General features: G+C 45.1%; 1 protein-coding gene across 1 annotated transcript in view; it reads right to left on the reverse strand.

Moving 5' to 3' along the window:
• Positions 1–2,568, reverse strand: part of LOC102870200 (chromosome unknown open reading frame, human C16orf82) — a 52,225-nt gene extending 49,657 nt beyond the window's left edge. The window contains exon 1 of the mRNA XM_006896635.1: positions 2,533–2,568. Within this exon, the coding sequence (XP_006896697.1) occupies positions 2,533–2,568 (36 nt within the window). The remainder of the gene's footprint in view (positions 1–2,532) is intronic.
• Positions 2,569–19,250: the final 16,682 nt, after the last annotated feature.

A 19,250-nucleotide genomic window follows, 5' to 3' on the forward strand; every position in this document is an offset into this window, starting at 1 on the left:
TCCTTTCCTTCCTTCCTTCTCTTCTTTATTTCTTCCTTTCTCCTAGATGAATAAAGACTAATAATTGTATCTTCAATAATTATCTCTCAGCCTTTAAGATCCACTTGAGACAAAATGTGCCATGCTTGGAGATTATAACAAAAGCCTCAAGAACTATGTACCAACATAGGTGCTTTAAAGGTTTCATATGTTGCTCTGATTAAAAAGTACTACTGGAGACTATCACCACTATCTGTCAGTCTGTCGTATGGTGGAAGCCTGTGGTTGCCGTGATGCTGGCAGCTAGACTCTCCATATTTCTAATACCAGCAGGGTCACCTGTGGTAGAATGATTTCCGTGGAATGTCTAGACTAAGAAAGATTAAAAAGAAAAGCCTTGCACTCTAGTTCAGAACATTAGCCAGTAAAAACTCCCTTGTTTTGGAGTTTTAAATTGTCAGATAGGCTTAGTAGAAAAGGAGTCCCCAGGACTGGAAGCACAACACAATGACCCCAAAAAGAGAGCTCTGGTAGCCTAGTGGTAAGAAGCTGCACTGCAATCCTGAAGGCACATTGTTTGAATCCACTAGCTGCTCTGCGGAAGAAAGATGGGCAGTCTTTTCCGGTGTGATTTACAGCCCCTGAAAACCCACTTGGAAGGTCAGCAATGGGTCAGTTCTATCTTGATGGTAAACAACAACAACAACAACAACAACAACATGCCCACAATCATGAGGATGGCACAGGACTGGGAAGCTCTTTGTTCTCTTGGGCATCAGGCTGCCTTGGCTCACACAATTCTGTGACAACCAGCTGTGGATGCAGACCCCTCGGATGACACTTCTCAGTGGACACTGAGCAGAAATGTTTCTTGAACAAAGGAAGGAATTATGGATGAAAGGGCTCACGATGGGGTTTAAGGACTTTGTGAATTCACTGCAATTGTATACAAAATGTGTGATCTGTATCCTTTGTCCTCATGATGGTGGCATCACAGCTTTCACCAAACTCTTAAAGGTTGCACGATCCCCCAAAGAGCAAAGAGCATGAAGATTCAGAGCTCCTCTTTCTGTAGTGCTCGCCTCATTGCTCAGCTAGACGCCCGCAGAGCTGGGGACAGCTGGCTGGCTCCGTTAGCTCAGAATGTGGGGAGAGAAGCGCGCTGTCCCTTGGAGAGCTGTTCAGCCTCTTGACAGCCATCAGTGCTGTCACTGCTAATTATCACTGTCATCCGATGATGATGACAGATTCCATATCCTGGTGCCATTCAGATTCGCTCTGTGGTACCCAGAGGCATTTCATTGGTGTGTGAGAAATTCTGATTCTTCTGGGACAGGTGTTGTTATTGTTGTTGTTGATTGCTGTTGAGTCGAACACAACTCATAGCGACTCTATGAATGAAAGACCTAATGCCTTTCCATAACTATCATTGTTTCTCCAAGTTCAAAGAGTTTAGAGAGGTGTGTGGTTTAGGAAGTGGATGCCTCTCCTGCTTCCAAACGTGTTTTACAACTGGGAGCTCCACTGAACACTGTCCACAATGGGAAACCGTTCTGGTATTTGATACCCCAGTGGCACAAACAGACCCAGGTTACTTCGTACAGCACATTGACAAAGAGTGATGTGCAAAGTGGAAGAGTGTTCCTCCAGATATAACAGCACTAGTCACATTTAGCAGTGGTTAAGTGTCATCAAGTTGAATACAACTGAGAGTAAGCTTTGCACAAAAGACCTGAACTCTGTTCTGTAACATCATTTCTGTACATTTGTAGAGTTTAGTGAGTTTGTAGAGTAGGGGCATCCAACAGCTGTCTGGTTTCCTTACCCCACAGTCCTAGGCTTTCTCCAGGGAGGAAAGGAGGCAGACAAGGTGGTTGAATGTGATACTCAGAGGAAGCGACAGGGTAGTACCTAGCTGTTGTGTTTCCATGGGGATGGGGTCTCCCCCTCTAGAGACTGGCAGGAAAGGTGCAAGGGCCGGGAACCAGGCAGACTAGGGTTTCAGAGTGGCTGTGACCTTGCCCCGGTCTAAAACAGGGTCACTACCCCAGTGCTAGAGGTTCGTGGTGGGCCTGCTCAGACTCATGGTCCTTCCTCACCCCCTCCCCATCCCTGCTGCATGAAGCACATCATGTCATAGGCGCAGGGTCTGGGATCGAAGGCAGAGACCACACTGCAATCAGAGCGTGTTCTTCCACAGCACCTGCAAGCTGGGTTCAGCAGTGTGAGGGTGAGTGTCTGTTAACAGCCCACTTAGCTCTCCTTAGCGTCTCGTGGTTGCTCTGAGTACAGCATCCTGTTCTCTCCTCCCAGCTGTCCCATCTTGCCTCCCACTCGAGACACCCTCTGAGTATGATGTCCTCGCCTTGTACCTGGACAGCTGCTCACCTATGGAGCCCAGCAGGCCCTCCAGGTGGTGTTCCCTGTCGCATTCCAGGTATGCAGGTTTGCAGGGTGCAGATGGAGCAACCCCACCTGAACCCACAGCCCCACAGCAGCGCTGGGTTCTGGGAGAAGAGGCGGAAGGTGTTTCTCGTTCCAGGAACCACGTACCAGGCCGTCTTCTCTGCTCTTAGTCTCTAGTGCCATCTTGCCTTATAGGAATTGTCGCTGCCCCCAAACATACCCTCCAGCTTCTTTCTCCAGATGCAGATCCCACCCTCTCCTGTGAGTCATTCTTTCCGCCGCAGGGGACTGAGGCTCCTGGTATGTCCAGCATTAGATACAGCCTGGGTCTCAGCACCACTCAGACAGGAGATCTAGCCCTGCCGTGTCCCACCTCCTCCCCACCTTCTCCCTTCAAATTGTGTGATCCTGTGATTTCCCCCCCTACCCATCCTCATCCCTCTGCTCCCACCCTTTTCTCCTTTGGATCCCCATACACCTTTTACTATTCATCCTCCTATTTTTACAATAATCGTCTTATGCAGTATTTGTCCTTAAGCGATGGAGTCAGTTCACTCAGCATAATGCTCTCTAGTCTTTGTCAAATTATGTAGTAATTTTCGAAATCATTGTTCCTGAGCAGCATCCCATCCAACAGATACTTCTTGAACTCATAGTCCCTCTTTCATTCCACAGATATTTTTGGAGCCCTTGTTCTATGTCAGGTACAAGGCCCTTCCTTATCTCTGTGACTCCGTCTGCGCTCTCTTCTCACACTTGCCCAGCTCCAAGGACATTGGGGCTGTGCGCGTGCGCGCACACACAGACACACGGCCATGAACACACATGTACAACACATAGGATCCTTCTCCACCTTGTTTGATTTTTCTCTCAGCATTTACCATCACACAACATGTTTGCATATAACACACTCATATAAATAACATGTAACTCACCTAGTTGTCATAGGAAACTAACACACGTGGGGTGGGTAGTTTGCAAAAAAATATAGACTCTGTGCACTATTTGTGTACACATTCAGCATGTGTTTACATCTGCATAGCTCTCTCCTTCCACAGGATTAGCCCTCAGAGGCTCAGAGCATGAGCCATGGTAAGAGCTTTGGGTTTTATTCCAACGGTTATGGGAACCACTGGAGAGTTTCAGCAGATAGAAGTGCATTTCATCTGAACACGCTGCTGTGTGAAGAAGTCGAAAGGGGGACAAGGACGGGCCAGGGTGGTGCTTGGCACGAGAATACTAACCAAGCCCACATATGGATGGCTTGGATCAGCGAACTGACAGCAGAAATAGAAATTCTGGTTATATTATTGAAGGGAGAGTCAGAATTTGCAGAGCAACTGGATGTGGGGGTGAGTGAGGGGTTGAGAGCCAGCGGTGGGTCTCAGGCACCTCAAAGTGAGAGGTGAGGTGGCCTTGTACATAACGGCATGCCCCTTGTCTCAGAGGCCTCCCCTCCTCCACTGCCCTTGTGGACAGACGCACACCTCTGTGGACAAACGGAGGGTGAGGAGCTGGCAGCTAAGTCCAGCTTGGGTTCAGGTCTCAGCTTCCCCACTTCCTGTGACTTTTGGAGCTGTCGTTAATGGTTCCACCAAGGGTTATGAGGATTAGATGAGGCGTTCTGTCTGACACTAGAGAGGCAGCCGTGAAGAAAGCTGATAGTAAGATAGAGGGGCTGAGAAGAAAGTAAAGGGTGATGGGAGTGAGCTGGAGTGGGGTTACCCTGTTTTCTGCCTTGGAGTAGTGGCCGGAGGCAGGGCATACGATGGTTTAAGTCATGTCCTCATAACCCAGGTGACACTGTATGGCCAACCTGACTTCTGACCCTCGGCTCCCCAGTCTGAGAACTGGAGAAGCACTGTGGATAATGGCATAATGGATAATGGATAGGGGCTGTGAAGGCTGAATGGAAGCACCCAGGACTGAGTCCAACCCTCCTGGTATCACTGCCTGGCCCTTTAAGGCAGAATATGTAAATATGTTTGAATGATGAAATTCTCATAATGGGAGCACCTCCCACTGGGGGTGGGGGTGGTTTCCAAGCAGGCACACCTGTGAGCGACCAGGCCCTGCCAGCCTCCCATGCCCCCAGGGCCCCACCCTCAAGCCCTGCCTGGTTAATGGCATGCCCAACCCTCCCCTCCAGTTCATTCTTCTCTTTGGAAAAAAACCCCAAATTCTTTCATTGTTATACAATCCCTCCCCCCAAGTCTACACCACTCTGCAGCCTTCGTTCTGGACTCCTGTCATGACAATAATACTTAGTCATCTATCCCCTTTTAACAGTTATATCTCTCATCTGTTTCAATGGAGTATTCATCATTTATCCCATCTTTTTTTGGTCCCTATTACCTGCATTCCCATTTTACAGAATGAATAAAGAGTGGGGAGTTTTGGGAGCTTGCCTAGGCTCAGAGACCCCAAACTGCCCCAACGACCACACCCCTAAACACAGGAGTGGGTGACTGAGGAAGAGTTTGTTGTAGGGGGATGGTGGCTGTTTCTGTGACCTAAGAGCAGACACAGCATCACAGATAGAACAAGGTGGACTCTGGTTGGACCTGTGTTCTCTCCAGCGAGCCAGGCAAAGACAACCAGCTCTACCATGAACTGGATGGCTCTCTGCCCAGAGACAGGCTAGACACATGATTCCTTCCCTACCCTTAAAAAAAAAATTAAGACATATAAAAAAGAGTGGATTTGTATGTACTTATCACTCAGTTCAAGAAACAAAAACATCGCCAATTGGTCCAAAGTGCCTTTGAACATCTCCCATCACAGCCCTGGATTGGACGTGTGCCCTTCCCATACACGTCTTTATTCTTGGATGAAATATGAAAGGATGCCTCCCTAAGCCAACATGGGAGATGATATGCTATTAATCTTGATATAAGTGGCATTGCTCGCTGCCCTTGTACAACTTGCTTTTATATTCAGCTCTACCTTTCTGAGATTCCTACGTGCTTCTGCGTGTGGTTGAACCTGGGCAGGTTGTCCAAACCCTCCCGTCTCCGTAGTCTCCTTTGTAAAACCAGGTTCGTCAATGTCAGCTATTAGTGTACCTGAAGTCAGTGAGCGCATGATTTGCTGCTCTGTAAAGGAGATACAGCCTAATGCGCCACAACAGGATGGGTAAATAAGTTTACACGAGTCAAAAGAATACAGAAGTGAAAATGACCTTGAACTACACGTAACACTAGGAACTCGGGGGCATAGTTAATAGGGAGGTGCATGGCTAACCCAGAGGTGATGCCTGTCTGGTGATTTGAACCCATCAGCGACTCTGAGGGAGAAAGATGGACAGTCTCCTCTCAGGTGAATGACAGCTTCTGAAAACCCACTAGAAGGCCAGCTATGCGTTAGTTCACGTCAACAGCAATGAATGAGACTGTGACACAGTTTTACGCTCAGTGAACGAACACAAAGCATTCAGAACTGTGTCTCTTATGAAAAGTGCCACAGGTTTACCTGTTATTGTTTGGCATGAAGGCTATTTTTTTTTTCTGTAGACCAGTCTGTTGCGCTGTGTGGGCTTGTGTGTTTGCTGTTGATGCTCTAGGGTCACATGTGGTGGGAAGTTTCAGTGCTGTGTTCAGACTAAGACTAGGAAGATAGGCCAGGCGGTCTGTTTCTGAAAACCATTCAATGAGAACCCTATGAAGGACAACAGAGCATTTGTCTGAAGAGTGCTGGGAGAATAATGTCCCTGTTGGAAGGCTCTTCACATCCTCAGTGGTTACAGCAGTGAATTTGGCACGCCAGGTGTCACAGAGCTGACATGAGACCAGGCAGGGTTTTGTTCCACTGAACTGGGGATTGCTGGGAGGCAGATACGTCACAGCAATTGACAGGTTGGCACAACATCAGATCACCATGGCAATCAACAACAGCAGCAGATTTTTTTTTTTAAAGTCAATTAAACCGGAAAGGGAGTTAGTATTTCTCCCAAGTTCAGATATCAGAAGGTGTCCCAGGTGTGCTGGGTGGGTTTCTTGTGATGGGAAAGGGTATTAGGGGAAGATAGACATTGAAGAACAGCCTTTCCTTATTAAACCCTGTGTTACAGTCAAGGAAACAAGATCAATAAGTAGAATTTTTCTAAAGCTACATGACCGATGAGCAGTTATTGCTATCGAGGTGGAACTGACTCACAGCTGACCTTCCAGCAGGTTTTCTGCGGCTGTAAATCGCATGGAAGGAGATTGCTCAACTTTCTCCCTTGGAGCTGCTGGTGGGTTTGAACTTGCCTTTGACTTAGCACCACAGTTCCTCACCCACCTGGCCACCAGGGCTCCCTATGAGCAGTAGATCTGAGATTTCCACCAGGTTGGGAGATTCAGATGTGGAGGTGATATACAGAGGGGGGGGAAGGGGCTTGTGTGGGCCACTCAGCAAGCCTGTGACAGAGCTGGGGAAGAGTCCATTGTCTCTATGAGCTGGACGCTCAGAGCTGCCCACCAGGAGATGGGAGTAGGAGCCTGGTCCAAGGGCGACTCAGAGGGCACTTCTCAGCTGGGTGCTGGGCTCCACCAAGTGACTCCTCAGCCTCCGTTTCCTCAGCTGTCCCTTTAAGTGCAATCTAGATGCCGAGAGGAGAAGACACTACACTCAGCCCTCATCTGACCCTGGTGCCCTGCTCTGGGGCTCCCTCCATTCCTCGGATAGGACAGGTCCCCCTACTCCCCACAGTGAGCACGTGGCCAGCCCTAGGTGACCACAGTGGGTCCATGGAGAGATGCCACCTCTGAAGAATAAGTGGCCTTTTGTAAAGGACCATGTTCACCGAGAGGAAGAGCCCTTAAGGAAGATAAGACCGTAAACCCCCACAGAAGCCATTCACTTTTTGGGGGGTTCTTTGCTGAGCCTTGGCTGCTGTCCAGCTGATGGACTCATTTTGAATGCTTAGGGATGAGAGCTTATCTGGGGAATTCAAATGATGTGGCACAATGTCTGTTACTGGACTTGGCACTGTCATGGGGGGTGTCTTGGCCCCCAGCGGTCACAGTTGCACCTCTTTTCTTCCTGGCCAAATGGAAAGGTCTTGAGAAGGGCTGCCACCTTGGAAAGCAGAGATCAACAGAAGAGGCCACATCAGGTGTTTAAGGAATGAAACTAATGCCTGCCTTCCTCCAGTGAACAAGCAGCTGTTCTTGGGCCTCTGTGATCCATGAAATAGGTTGTCAGGAAACTAGGGAATGAACTGGGTTGGAGTGTCACCTGTTCTGTTGCCTTGGAGACCGATCCTGCCACTCTGAGCCATGGCCTGGAGGGCATTTACTTCTCCGGCTCCGTGATATACCAGACCTGGTTTTCCTAATGCCCCTGGGATCCACATTACCCTCCTCCCTTGGCAGATGAGAAAAACAAGGCGTCAAGATCTCTCAGGGACAGAACCTGGTGTTAGTTGGAAGCAAGACCAAGACGCATTCACTCTGCCTGGGAAGATGGGGCTAAAGAAATTCACTCAGTCTCTTGACCTCCGGTTTCCAGTCACTTAGTCTCTTTACCTCAGGCAAGCAGCTCATCTTCAGGTCTCCAGGAATCCTCTTGAGGACACGGACAAAATGAGTCTCCAGGGCGCTCCATATGTCCAGAGGCCTCTGGTGGCCTCATCTGTAGGGTGTTGATGTGACTCCTCTCTGGCAGTTTGAATCTACCAGCAGCTCTGAAGGAGGATGATGCGCCGTCTCCTCCCGTGTGATTCACTCACAGCCTTTGAAAACCGGATCAGCTGCACGTTAGTTCTGCCTCAATGATAATGATTTTTGTTTGTTTGTTTGTTTTCCATACGTATGGTGGCTCACAGTGTGCCACCTTACTTATTGTTGTGATCCTCTGTCTTGCCATTCCTCAGATATTTAAAAGGTGGGAGAATAGAGACTTATGGAAATAAAGACAATGACGTGCAAATGAGTGGCCAGGTGGAGACCTGTCCCTGGGACAGAGGCCAGATCCTGAAGACACTGTGGATGACGGAAAGGGTTTTGAGATTTTGTGATGGAGTTACTGCTTTTCCTGCTTTATTTTTTTTTTCTAGAGCCCTCATTGGGAGTTCTGGTAGCCTCATGGTAAGACACTGGGCTGCAATCTTGAAGGCACGCGGTTCAAACCTACCAGCTACTCTATGGGAGAAAGACGGGCAAGCTCCTCCCATGTGATCAACTGCCTCTGAAAGCCTGCTCGAGGGTCAGCTCTGGGTTGTATCCGGCTTGATGGCACACAACAACAACAACAACACCATCTTTACTCTCCCTGTGTATTTTCCTGGAGCTCTGGTGGCCTCAGGATTGGGGGAAGACTCATCAACAAACTGCACTATGCCAATAACACAATCTTGTCTGCAGAAAGTAAAGAAGACTTGAAGCCCTTGCTGCAGAAGATCAAAGCCTTCAATATGGGTTACATCTCAACATTAAGGAAAAAAGAAATCCTCACCACTGGACCAATAGGCAACATCATGACAGACAGAAAACATGGATGTTGTCAGCAATTTCATTTCACTTGGGGCTCAGAATTCATGGTAGCAGCAGTCAAGAAAGAAAAAGGTGTCACAATTGAGAGATCTACTGTCAAGGACCTCTCAAAAGTTCTAATAAACAAGGATGTCGGTATAAAAACAAGGTACAGCAAACAATGGTCTTTATGACTGTTTCATATGCACCTGTAAATTGAACAATGAGTGGGGAAGACGGAAAAAGATTCAGTGGCTTTGACTTGTGGTGTTACTGAAGAGTCCTGAATATCCCACTAACTGCCCACAGCACAAACGAATCGATCTTGAAGGAAGTGCAACCAGAGTGTTCCACAGGGGCAAGGTGGTGAGACATCAGCTCCCTTATGTAGGGCGTATTTTCAGGAGCAACAAGTCCTTGGAAAGAGACACCATGCAGGGAGAGATAGTGGGCTGGTGAAAGAAAAGAAGACCTTCAACTAGACGGATTGACGGAATGACTACCACAGTGGATCTGAGCACAATAGATATCTTGAGGGTTCTATAGGATAGGACAATGTGTAGATCTGTTGTTTATACGGCTCAATGACACTTAACAACAATAACAACAGCATAGAGTGATCTCTGTTGGCCTAGTGGATACAAAGTGATGCTACCAAGCCAAAGGTGGTTTTAATCTGCGGCTCTCAGGCCTGGTTTTGGATGTTTTTGGTCTTATGAGTGGCATAGCACTTGCTGTACAGAGGTAGCTCGTGGTTGCTGTGATGCTGAACACTGTGACACTGATGTGTCAAATGTGTTAATGGTTACCCATGGTGCACAGTGTTGGGTGGAGCTCCTCAATTAAAATAAGCTTGGAAGCAGGAGTGGCATCCACTTCTGAAATAGCTTGCCTCCAGAAACTCTATGAACTTGGAGAAACGACCGAAGTTATACAAGTGTTCAGGTCTTTCGGTCATAGGGTCGCTAAGAGTCGTCTACGGCTCCATGGAACTTAACAACGATAAGCATCTCAGGTGACTCAATAGCACATAACAACAATAACATACTATGGCAGGTATGGAAGCAGGAGTGGCACCCACTTCCTAAACAACGTGCCCCTGGAAATTCTATGAACTTTGATAAATGTCGATAGTTGTAGAAAGGCTTCAGGCCTTTTGTTCATAGGGTCTCTATGAGTCGTGCTCGACTCGAAGGCAATCAACAACAACAACAACAGCAATAAGCCATAGTCTACTTGGTCGCATCTGAAAAGAATCGCTGCTGGAAATGGTACCTTTAACTCAGGGTCACTCAAAACGTACAAATATTTGTCCAGTGGGCGGGGAGACCCTATTGTGCTCAATACTCATTTTCTCAGTCTCCAGAGAAGCGGTTGGCACTTTGTATAAAGGAAGATAGAATCCCAGATAGCTTCCTTTACTTGGAGCCCTAATCTAGGGGCATCTATGTAATCCTGAGAGTACTGAGTTGAACAGTAAAATTGTGTCCTATCCAGGATCTGATTATAAAGAATTACAGAATAAATGATATTCTGACAGAGAATGGAATGCAAGAAACCTACCAAAACCCCAACCCAATCCTTTGCTGTCAGATTGGTCCTGGCTCATAATAGCCTCCTGTAGGAAGTCTGAAGTCTCAGATTTTTTAGGGAAGGAAACTGCCTGTCCTCCCCAGATGCAGCTGGTGGGCTGGAACTGGTGACCTTTCTGCTGCTAGTGCAACACATAACATACCAAGCCACCACAGCTCCTTAAGAAATTCACAGGGCTCTGAAAAACCTATGCAGAATTTTAACCCATTTGTAGAGGCTGCCAAGCCTTACCCTTGTGGATTCAATTAGAAGCTTTGATGCAGTTTGGGATGTAGCAACAATTGTTACTGTAATGAGATTTGGCTTCGAGGGCCACTAAGCCTCTGTCCCCCATGCTGGGCACACCTGGGCTGAGCCAGTTTGCTTGCTGCTGGGATAGTTCTGGGGTATTTCAGTGAAATCTCAGCCCTTGCCTCCACACTTGGCTTTATTTCCCTCCAAGGCCCAGGTTTCATGGAGATGCATTCTTATAATTAAGGCAGGGGTGAGAAATAACCTCCTATATAATTTAAAGTGGTAAAATTATCAATACCTTTTGCAGCCTCAGCTTTAAATCTTGGCCACCAATGACTCCCCTATTAACTGGCCTAATTAAATCTATTTTTCAGGACGTCTTTGGCAAATTCCATTTTAGCAGAATTGTAGAAGTTCAATTTGATTTGTCTCTGCTCCACAGAGCTCTCTTGTGGGAATGAAGATGAGGTGGATTCTCGTGTCTCATGTTTATTCATTTATTTGGAGAATACTTGCTGAGCTCCTACTATGTGCATTAGCACTGGACTAGGGGAAGGGAATGGGCAGTTTGCCCTCATGCCAACCAGGGAATGGCAGTCATCTATTTATGCAGGGAGCTCTCTCGGTTTGGGGACTATTTGCTATAGTGGTGAGAGATCCTCCCATCCTGCTACCTAGTTGAAGTGATGCTGACAGTTAATAAATGTTCCTTGGTAAGTACTCTGATAATTGTGCAGAGGAGACCATGGGAACTTGGGAGAAAGCTCCGAATTCAGACTGCGAATTTAGGGTCAAAGAAAGTATCCTACACACAAAGTGAGTGTCACGTGAAACAAGAGGGAAGGAGGAGCTGTGGCTACTGGGATGTGTGGTCACAGGGGTGTGGGAGGACTTGGAAATTGAACTCGAAGTCATTCTGGTTAAGAAAGACAGTGGTTCTCAGTTCTCACTGTGTAACAAGAATGACCAGAAACGCTTTGGTAAAAAAAGAGCAACCTCACCCCTCATTCTATTACTCCAAATTTTCAGTGGTAGGGCCCAGATGTTAGTGTGTTTTTAAAAGCTGCCTGGTAATTCTAATGTGTTTGAGAGTTGCTAGGTAGGAGAGTCAGAGTGCTGAGAGGTGACGCTGAGAGGAAGCTGGGGACTAGATTGTGAAGGGTCTTATTGTTGTAATGTGCTGTTGAATTGCCAGCGACTCACAGAGACCCTAAGTACAACAGCCCTAAATAGCCCTAAACCCTGCTTCTATCCCTTGCCAATCTTATTGTCTCTGACACACCTACCCCCATTACCCCAGTGACTGAATCAATCCATCTTATCAAGGGTCTTTCTCTCTTGTGTTGTCCCTCTACCTTCCCACAGATGACGTCCCTCTCCAAGGACTGGTCCCTCCTTGCAACACGTCCAAAGTATGTCAGATGAAGCTTCAGAATCCTTGTCTCCAAGGAGCAGCCTAGTTTTATCCTCTCCAGGCGACTCAATGACATATAACAACAACAGTGGCATTGAGTTGAGTTTTACCTTGTTTTGGGTGGTTTTTGTTTGGGTTTCCCCCCCACCCCAACAATGCTAGTAATATTTTCCCTCCTTCTATCATGATGAAGAAAAATGTGGCTTCAGAATCTGACAAAGACTCATCATCAGCCTGTGACATACAGACAGTACAACCTTGCTTGCTGAAAATGAGAAAGACTTGAAGCACTTGCTATAGAAGATCAAAGCACACAGCCTTCAATAGGATTGCATCTGAACATCAAGAAAACAAAAATTCTCACCATGCTTCTAGTAGATGGAGAAAAGACTGAACCTGTCAATGACATCCATCTTACTCAGATCCACAATCAGCATCCTTGGTACCAGCAATCAGGAGATCAGGCAATGGATTGCCTTGGGGAAGTCTACAGTCAGGGGCCTCTCCAATTTACTGCGGATAATTGATGTCAGTTTGAGGGTTAAGGTGCCTCTGATTCAGGCCATGGTCTTTTAATCACTGGCTATGCATCTGAGAAATGGACAGTGAATAAGGATGACAGAAGGAGAATGTATGCCTTTGAGCTGTGGTGTTGGAGAAGACTAATGAGCATCCCATGGACTGCCAAAAGAACAAACATATGTACAGCCAGAGTGTACTTTGGAGGCAAATACGACAAAGCTTCATCTCATCTACTTTGGGCATGCTGCTAGGAGAGGCTATTTCTTCAAGAGTGACAGTGTGATTAAAAAGATGGAGGGTTGGCAAAAGAGAGGAAGATGAATTGACACAGTGACTGAAGGAATGAGAGTGAGTCAGGAATTTTGAGGCTGGCACGGGATAGGTCAGAGTTCAGTCATACTCGACTCAGTGGTACTTAGATCGTACCTAGTGGTACCTATCTGTTGTTGCTAGGTGCTATCGAGTCGAGTACAGCTCATAGTGACCCTTTGAAGTGTAGATCTGAACCCCGTTCTATCCTGTGCCATCTTCACACTTCCTGACATACACTTCCTGGCCCATTATGGCCTCTAGTTGTTGTTGTGATTAAACAACATATATAAGATTACATAATCTGTGAATAGAGACAAATTTACTTCCCCCACCCCCAACCTGGATATATTTGATTTCTTTATCTTACTGTTTCTGTTAGGACTTCTAATACATTACTGAATAGAAGTAGTCAGAGTTGGTGACCTTGTCGTGTTTCTGATTTCAAAGAGAACACTCTCAGTCTGTCTTCATTAAGTTTAACATTGGTTACTGGCTTTTCATATATGCTCTGAATTATGCTGAAGAATTCCCTTTCTATCCCAATCTTCTTTAGAGTTTCCATAAAGAAAGGACATTGACTTTTTTTTTTTATCAAACTATTTTCTCTTTGTATCTAAAGATGATTACGTGGCTCTTTTCCTTTGTTTTATTTATTTGGTATGTCATATTGATTGATGTTTTAAAGTTGGACCATCCCTGCATTCTTAGGATAAATCCCACCTGGTCATGGTGTATGACATTTTCAACATGCTTGTATATTCTGTCTACAGTTTTTATTGATTGTTGTTGATTGCCTTCAAGTTGAGCACGACTTATAGCGACCCTGTGAACAAAAGGCCTGAAGCCCCTCTACAACTATCGATACTTATCAAAGATTATAGAGTTTCTGGAGGCATGTTGTTTAGGAAGTGGATGCCACTCCTGCTTCTAATATTACTGCTAACCATTATTACTGGTGTCAGTTCTTCTCTACATATTTGGTAGAATTTCTCAGTGAAGACATTTGGTCCAGGATTTGGGGGTGGGAGGGACGTTTTCATCATTGATGAATTTCTTCATTTTGTTATAAGCTTTTAAAAATTCTTTTTATTGGTTTGCATACAAAATTTGTGTACGTTGTCATTGATTTATATGCATTATGTTTCACATATTCTTATAGTCACACTGTGTGTTGTGAATTTTCCGAGACTTTATAATCTTGAGTTACTTTGGATAGGCTGTGTGTTTCTAAGAATTTGCCCATTCTATATAGGTTTTCCAGTCTTATTGCCATACAGATATTTAGATTATTCTATTTCTTTTTAAAAAAAAAATCAGGTCACTTGTAATGTCTCCATTTAAATTTTTTCATTCTGTTTATTTATATTTCCCCCCGCTCTTTGTCTAGCTAAAACTTTACCAATGCTGCTGTTCTGTTCAAAGAAATAATTTTCTCGTTTTGTTGATTACTGTTTTTATGTCTTTTAAATTTTCTTTATCTCTGCTCTGCTCTTTGTTATTTTCTTTCTTCTCGTAGGTGTAGACTTAATTTGCTCTTTTGTTTTCAGTACTAGGAGCTGGTGCTCTGAGCTGTTAATTTAAGCTATTTCTTCTTTATTTATTTATTTGTTCTTAACATTTATTGGTGCACGTTTCCCTCTGAGTTCTACCTTTACTGCATCCCATGTTGTGCTTTTATTTTCATTTTACTCTAAAAAAATCTGTTTTATCTTTCTGGATTTTTTTCTCAATCCATTGGTAGTTTAATAGCATGTTGTTTAATTTCCATATTTGTGTCTTTCCCAAGGTTTTTTATTTTCCTGATATTGATTTCTAACTTTATTACATTATACTTAGAGAAAATATTCTATATTATTTCATTTTTTTAAGTTTATTAAGACTTGCTTTGTTACCTACAATGTGCACTATGCTGGAGAACAATCCATGTGCACTGGGGCAAAATGTATACTGTGCTATTTTGGATGGATTATTGTTTGCTGTTGTTATGTGCCGTCGAGACAGAACTGACTCATCGCTGACCCTCCGGGGAATTCTCAGAGGCTATAAACTGCACGGGAGGAGATTGCCCATCTTATTTCCTGCAGAGCAGCTGGGGGATTTGAATCACATGACTTTGGGTTGGCAGTAAAACGCCTTACCTCTAAGCCACTGGAGCTCCCTGGATTGTTCTATTGTTGTTGTTAAGTGAACCCAGTACTATCCCGTGCCATCTGCATCCTCTCTGACTCACTTGAGCACATTGCTGCGGTCACTGGGTCAATCCATCTGATTGAGGGTCTTCCTCCATGCATGTTCTAGAAATATCTATAAAGTCACTTAGAGTGACTTTAATATCTATAAAGTTCATTTACAGTGCCATTGGAGTCCTTTGTTTCCTTGGTCTTGTCTATAAATACTATGTTCAATAGTGAAAGTGATACACTTAAACATTTATTAGGGTGGCACTACTATTTCTTAAATAGAAATTCTCCTGGCCTTCATAGAATTTTCAAGAGCCCGATATTTTAGAAATGAATGGTCAGCTCTGCTTCTTAGTCTGTTTTAGTCTGGAAGGTCTGTTGAAATCTACCCACCCTGAGTGACTCTCTTAGTGTTTTAAATACAATGTCATTGTTTCTGGCATCGCAGCAACACAAAAACCACCACAGCATGAAAAACGTATGAATGATATGGATAAAATATTAAATGACACAGGAAGCAGCAAAAATCATGTACTAAGAGCTGGCAGAACTCAAACCATTTCAGGAAATAGCATGAAGTCAAGAACCAGTGACACTGAAGAAAGATGTCCAAGGTTCACTGGAGGTACTGGGGAAAAAACACACCTCCAGGAATTGACACAATGCTGTTTCAACAGACAGATGATGTGATCACTTATCTACGCCAAGAAATTGAGAAGATTTAGCCAAACAACTGGGGGGGGGAATCATATTTGTGCTCATCCCTCCCCCCCAAAAAAGAAAAAAAAAGCTGGGAAAAAATCATGTATGCATTTATCCCCACCCCCTCAACCCCTGAAAAAAGAAAAAGAAAAAAGAAGCTGGGGGGGAGGGAGCTGCGCAAATCATATTTGTGTTCATCTCTCCTCAAAAAAGGGGGGGAAAGGCACATACAAGTTGATTGTGTTAAACACATTAAAAATAGCTGACACAGTAGTGCATCAAGAGGGAATTTCCAGAAATTCTAGCTACATCCAGAAACAGATGTAGAACGAGGGATATCACTACTGATATTGGGTAGATCTTAGCTGAAAGCAGAGAATACCAGAAAGATGCGTGCATGGACCTGTGTATGTCTACAGTTGCTGAGAGATGGTGTGGACGGTTCCAGATTGGGTGGGTTTCCATTCTGTTGAGCACGGGTCACTATGAGTCCAAGATGATTGGACGGGGGGCCCCTAACAACCCAGTAACAGATGTTCGTTCATTCTTTTTGCATGCTCATTTGAATAGACCCATTATTTCTTTGTTCTTCGTGCATCTTGTGATCTTTTGTTTGGACATTGGAATTGTCTAGGGTGTTAACTTTCTCAGTTTCCTGCTTTATTTGGTATTTTCACACACGTTGCTTTATGCAAAAAAAAAAAAAAAAATCCCCTGTCAGCGAGGCAGCACCTTCAGCCTTGGCTTGTTGTTTCCTCTCTCTGTCTCTCAGCGATAACTCTCTCCTTCTCTTTCTCTGGCTTAATTATGATTCAAAAGTTTTAGATCTTATGTTCAACTTTTAAGCTCTCCAAAACATAGCAGAGGACATGTTGTGGTCCTTGAGTCCAGCAACAGGCACTGCGACTTGGATGAGGGATCGTAGACTAATCAGTCTGCCTGAGCATAGCAGAGGCTGTATGAATGGGGCAGGATTGGGCAAGGTTTAGCTCTGATGTACTTAGGGTCACTATGAGTCAAGGTTGGCTTGACAGCATCTAACAATATCAACAATTAACCTCTCCACTGGAGGACACAGTCTTCTCTGTCTCTGGTTAGTATTCCCTTCTTGTCAAACACATTTTTAGTTCAAAACCTCACATCCAGTGACCTCTTTCAGGGTTGAGTATTGCCTTCTAGTTTTGCCCACAGTTTTCTTTCCTTCTTTGTGGGGCTGTTTATAGTAGAGTTGGGATTCAGAAGAAGCACAGGAGAGGTAGCATTTCCTCCTTCAGGGAGAAGAGGAACTGGCACTCCCTAGAAGGACCTCAGAGTGATCCCTTTTGTTGGTCTCACGGGTCCAGTGACCCTGTGGTGGCTGGAGAAATAGTGTCCACTTTTGTAACACCCCTTTTGCTTCCACTATATAGGGAACCTTCTGCAGGAGTTCATATCACTCCAGCAACTGAGAGATGCCAGTTGGAAAAGGGTTTGCCACACTTTGAACAGATCACCAGGGAGGTCTACCTTGTTGCTGTTGATATGTCCTCACTCCTCACAACGTCATAGGTTTCGTCTCCACAAAAGATGATTGCTTCCTAGCACGCAGCCGCTTCAGTCAGCAACCCTCAGCAGCAAAAGAAGGAAAAATAGACAGACCCGAATTGATCTCCAGGGAAGTCTATCCTGCTGGTCTCAGAAGTTTGAGCTATGGAGTATGCCAGGAGGCAGACAGAATGCTGACTGTGGCAACAGTGACTTCAGAGACTTTCTGTAGCAGTTTGTAACTGCTAAGTTGAGGTTAGGGGTTGAGGAGTATCGCACTCTGCTCAGATCTGCATAGAGACCCGCCCTGTTGCTATAAGTGTGTCCAGGAAGATTGTTGGATGGGAGTAAATCCTTCCCTTAAGACTCTTGCTTCCTAACACAGTGCAACCTCAGTCAGGCATCTTCAGTGGAGCTGACTATCCCTAACTGATTTGTACGAAGGGGTGTCCTGTTAGTTTCAGAGGCCAATGCTATGACGTACACAGGGAGGCAGGTAGAGTGTTGACATTGACTGTGAGAGGAGCCTTCTGTACCATAGGCTCTCGGATGGCAGTGCCCAGGAGGAGTGATGCTGACACACTCCAAATAGACTCCTGGAGTCTACCTTCCTGTAGTATGTTATTTATGGGTTTAGCCTCCACCAAAGGTACTTGGTTTTCATCACAAAGCAGCCTCAGTCATCAGCTCTCAGCACTCACAGGTTAGGGGAACAGACAGACCCAAACTGATTCCCTCTGCCCTGCTGGTTTCAGAGGCCCGAGCTATGTGGAGGAGACAGGTAAACTGTTGCCTGTGACACCGAGCTCCCTGTAGATGTCTCCAGCTGACAACGTCCAAGTTGGGGAGCGGCTGACACGTTCCAAACAGATCTCCATGGAAGTCAGCGTCATTGATTTCAGAGCGGAAGTCTGAGAGGTTAGGGAAACAGACTCATTCTCCAGGGTCCTTTCCCCAGTTTGCAACAGTAGGAAGCATGGAGGGAAGGGGCTGGGACAGAAAGAGAAGTGATTTTTCTAGTGTATGCCACTCTTTGCTGGTTCCTTGACCCCTCCCTGTTTGCAATTTCCCCAGCTCTAAGTCCTCAAAGCTGAGCAATGTTCCCATGTCCTATTTGTAGGGGAGGGCCTGGATGATGGTCTATTTATCCTCCAGACTTCCTCGTCATTATCCTTTTCAGTGAAGAAATTAATGTTCCAAGATTTCCCCAGGGTCTCAAAGAACTTGAACTGTGTTCTATCTAATCTTTGTCATCGATTGAATTGTGTCCCCAAAAATGTCAACTTCGCTACACTGATTCTTAGTATTTTGTGTTATCTCTCATTTCAGGATGTCTTGTAAATCCTAACTTCTGCCTGTGGTTAACAAGGTATGAATAGGTTATGCGAAGAAGATTAGGCTATGTTTGCTCTTTTAATGAAGCAAAATTAAGGTGGAATGCAAAGCTTTAGTGAGAGCATAGTGCTCATTCAATGTAGGGGGAGCTCCCCAGGGGTACAGCCTGCAGCATCTTTTATTTTACAAAAGAGAAAAAGATAAGTAGACCTAGGAAGAGGGACTTCAGTATCACCAAGAAAGAGTAGGTAGGAGCAGTGAACATCCTTTGGACCCAGGGCCACTGTGTGTTGAGATTTTTTAAGAAAACATTTATAAGCTCTTCCTTTTCATTTGATTTCTCTACAAGTTTCAGTGTGTTGACACGCTTTCCCTGTCTCTTTCTCCTTCCTTGGTTTCATGACATTACTTTCTCTGCTTTTCCTTGCCAAGTTCTTTCTATTAAACATTGAAGCTCAACCTCTGGCCTTTTTCTTCGCTTACTCTGATAGTATATGCTTTCCTTGGATGACATATTCCACTCACAGATCACAGCTGTCTTCCCAACTTCTTTACATACAAAGAGAACAATCTAGTCTCATCTCAAAATATTAA

Source organism: Elephantulus edwardii, unplaced genomic scaffold (assembly GCF_000299155.1).
Source record: "Elephantulus edwardii isolate Elephantulus edwardi_28Jun2011 unplaced genomic scaffold, EleEdw1.0 scaffold00186, whole genome shotgun sequence".
NCBI lineage: Eukaryota > Metazoa > Chordata > Mammalia > Macroscelidea > Macroscelididae > Elephantulus > Elephantulus edwardii.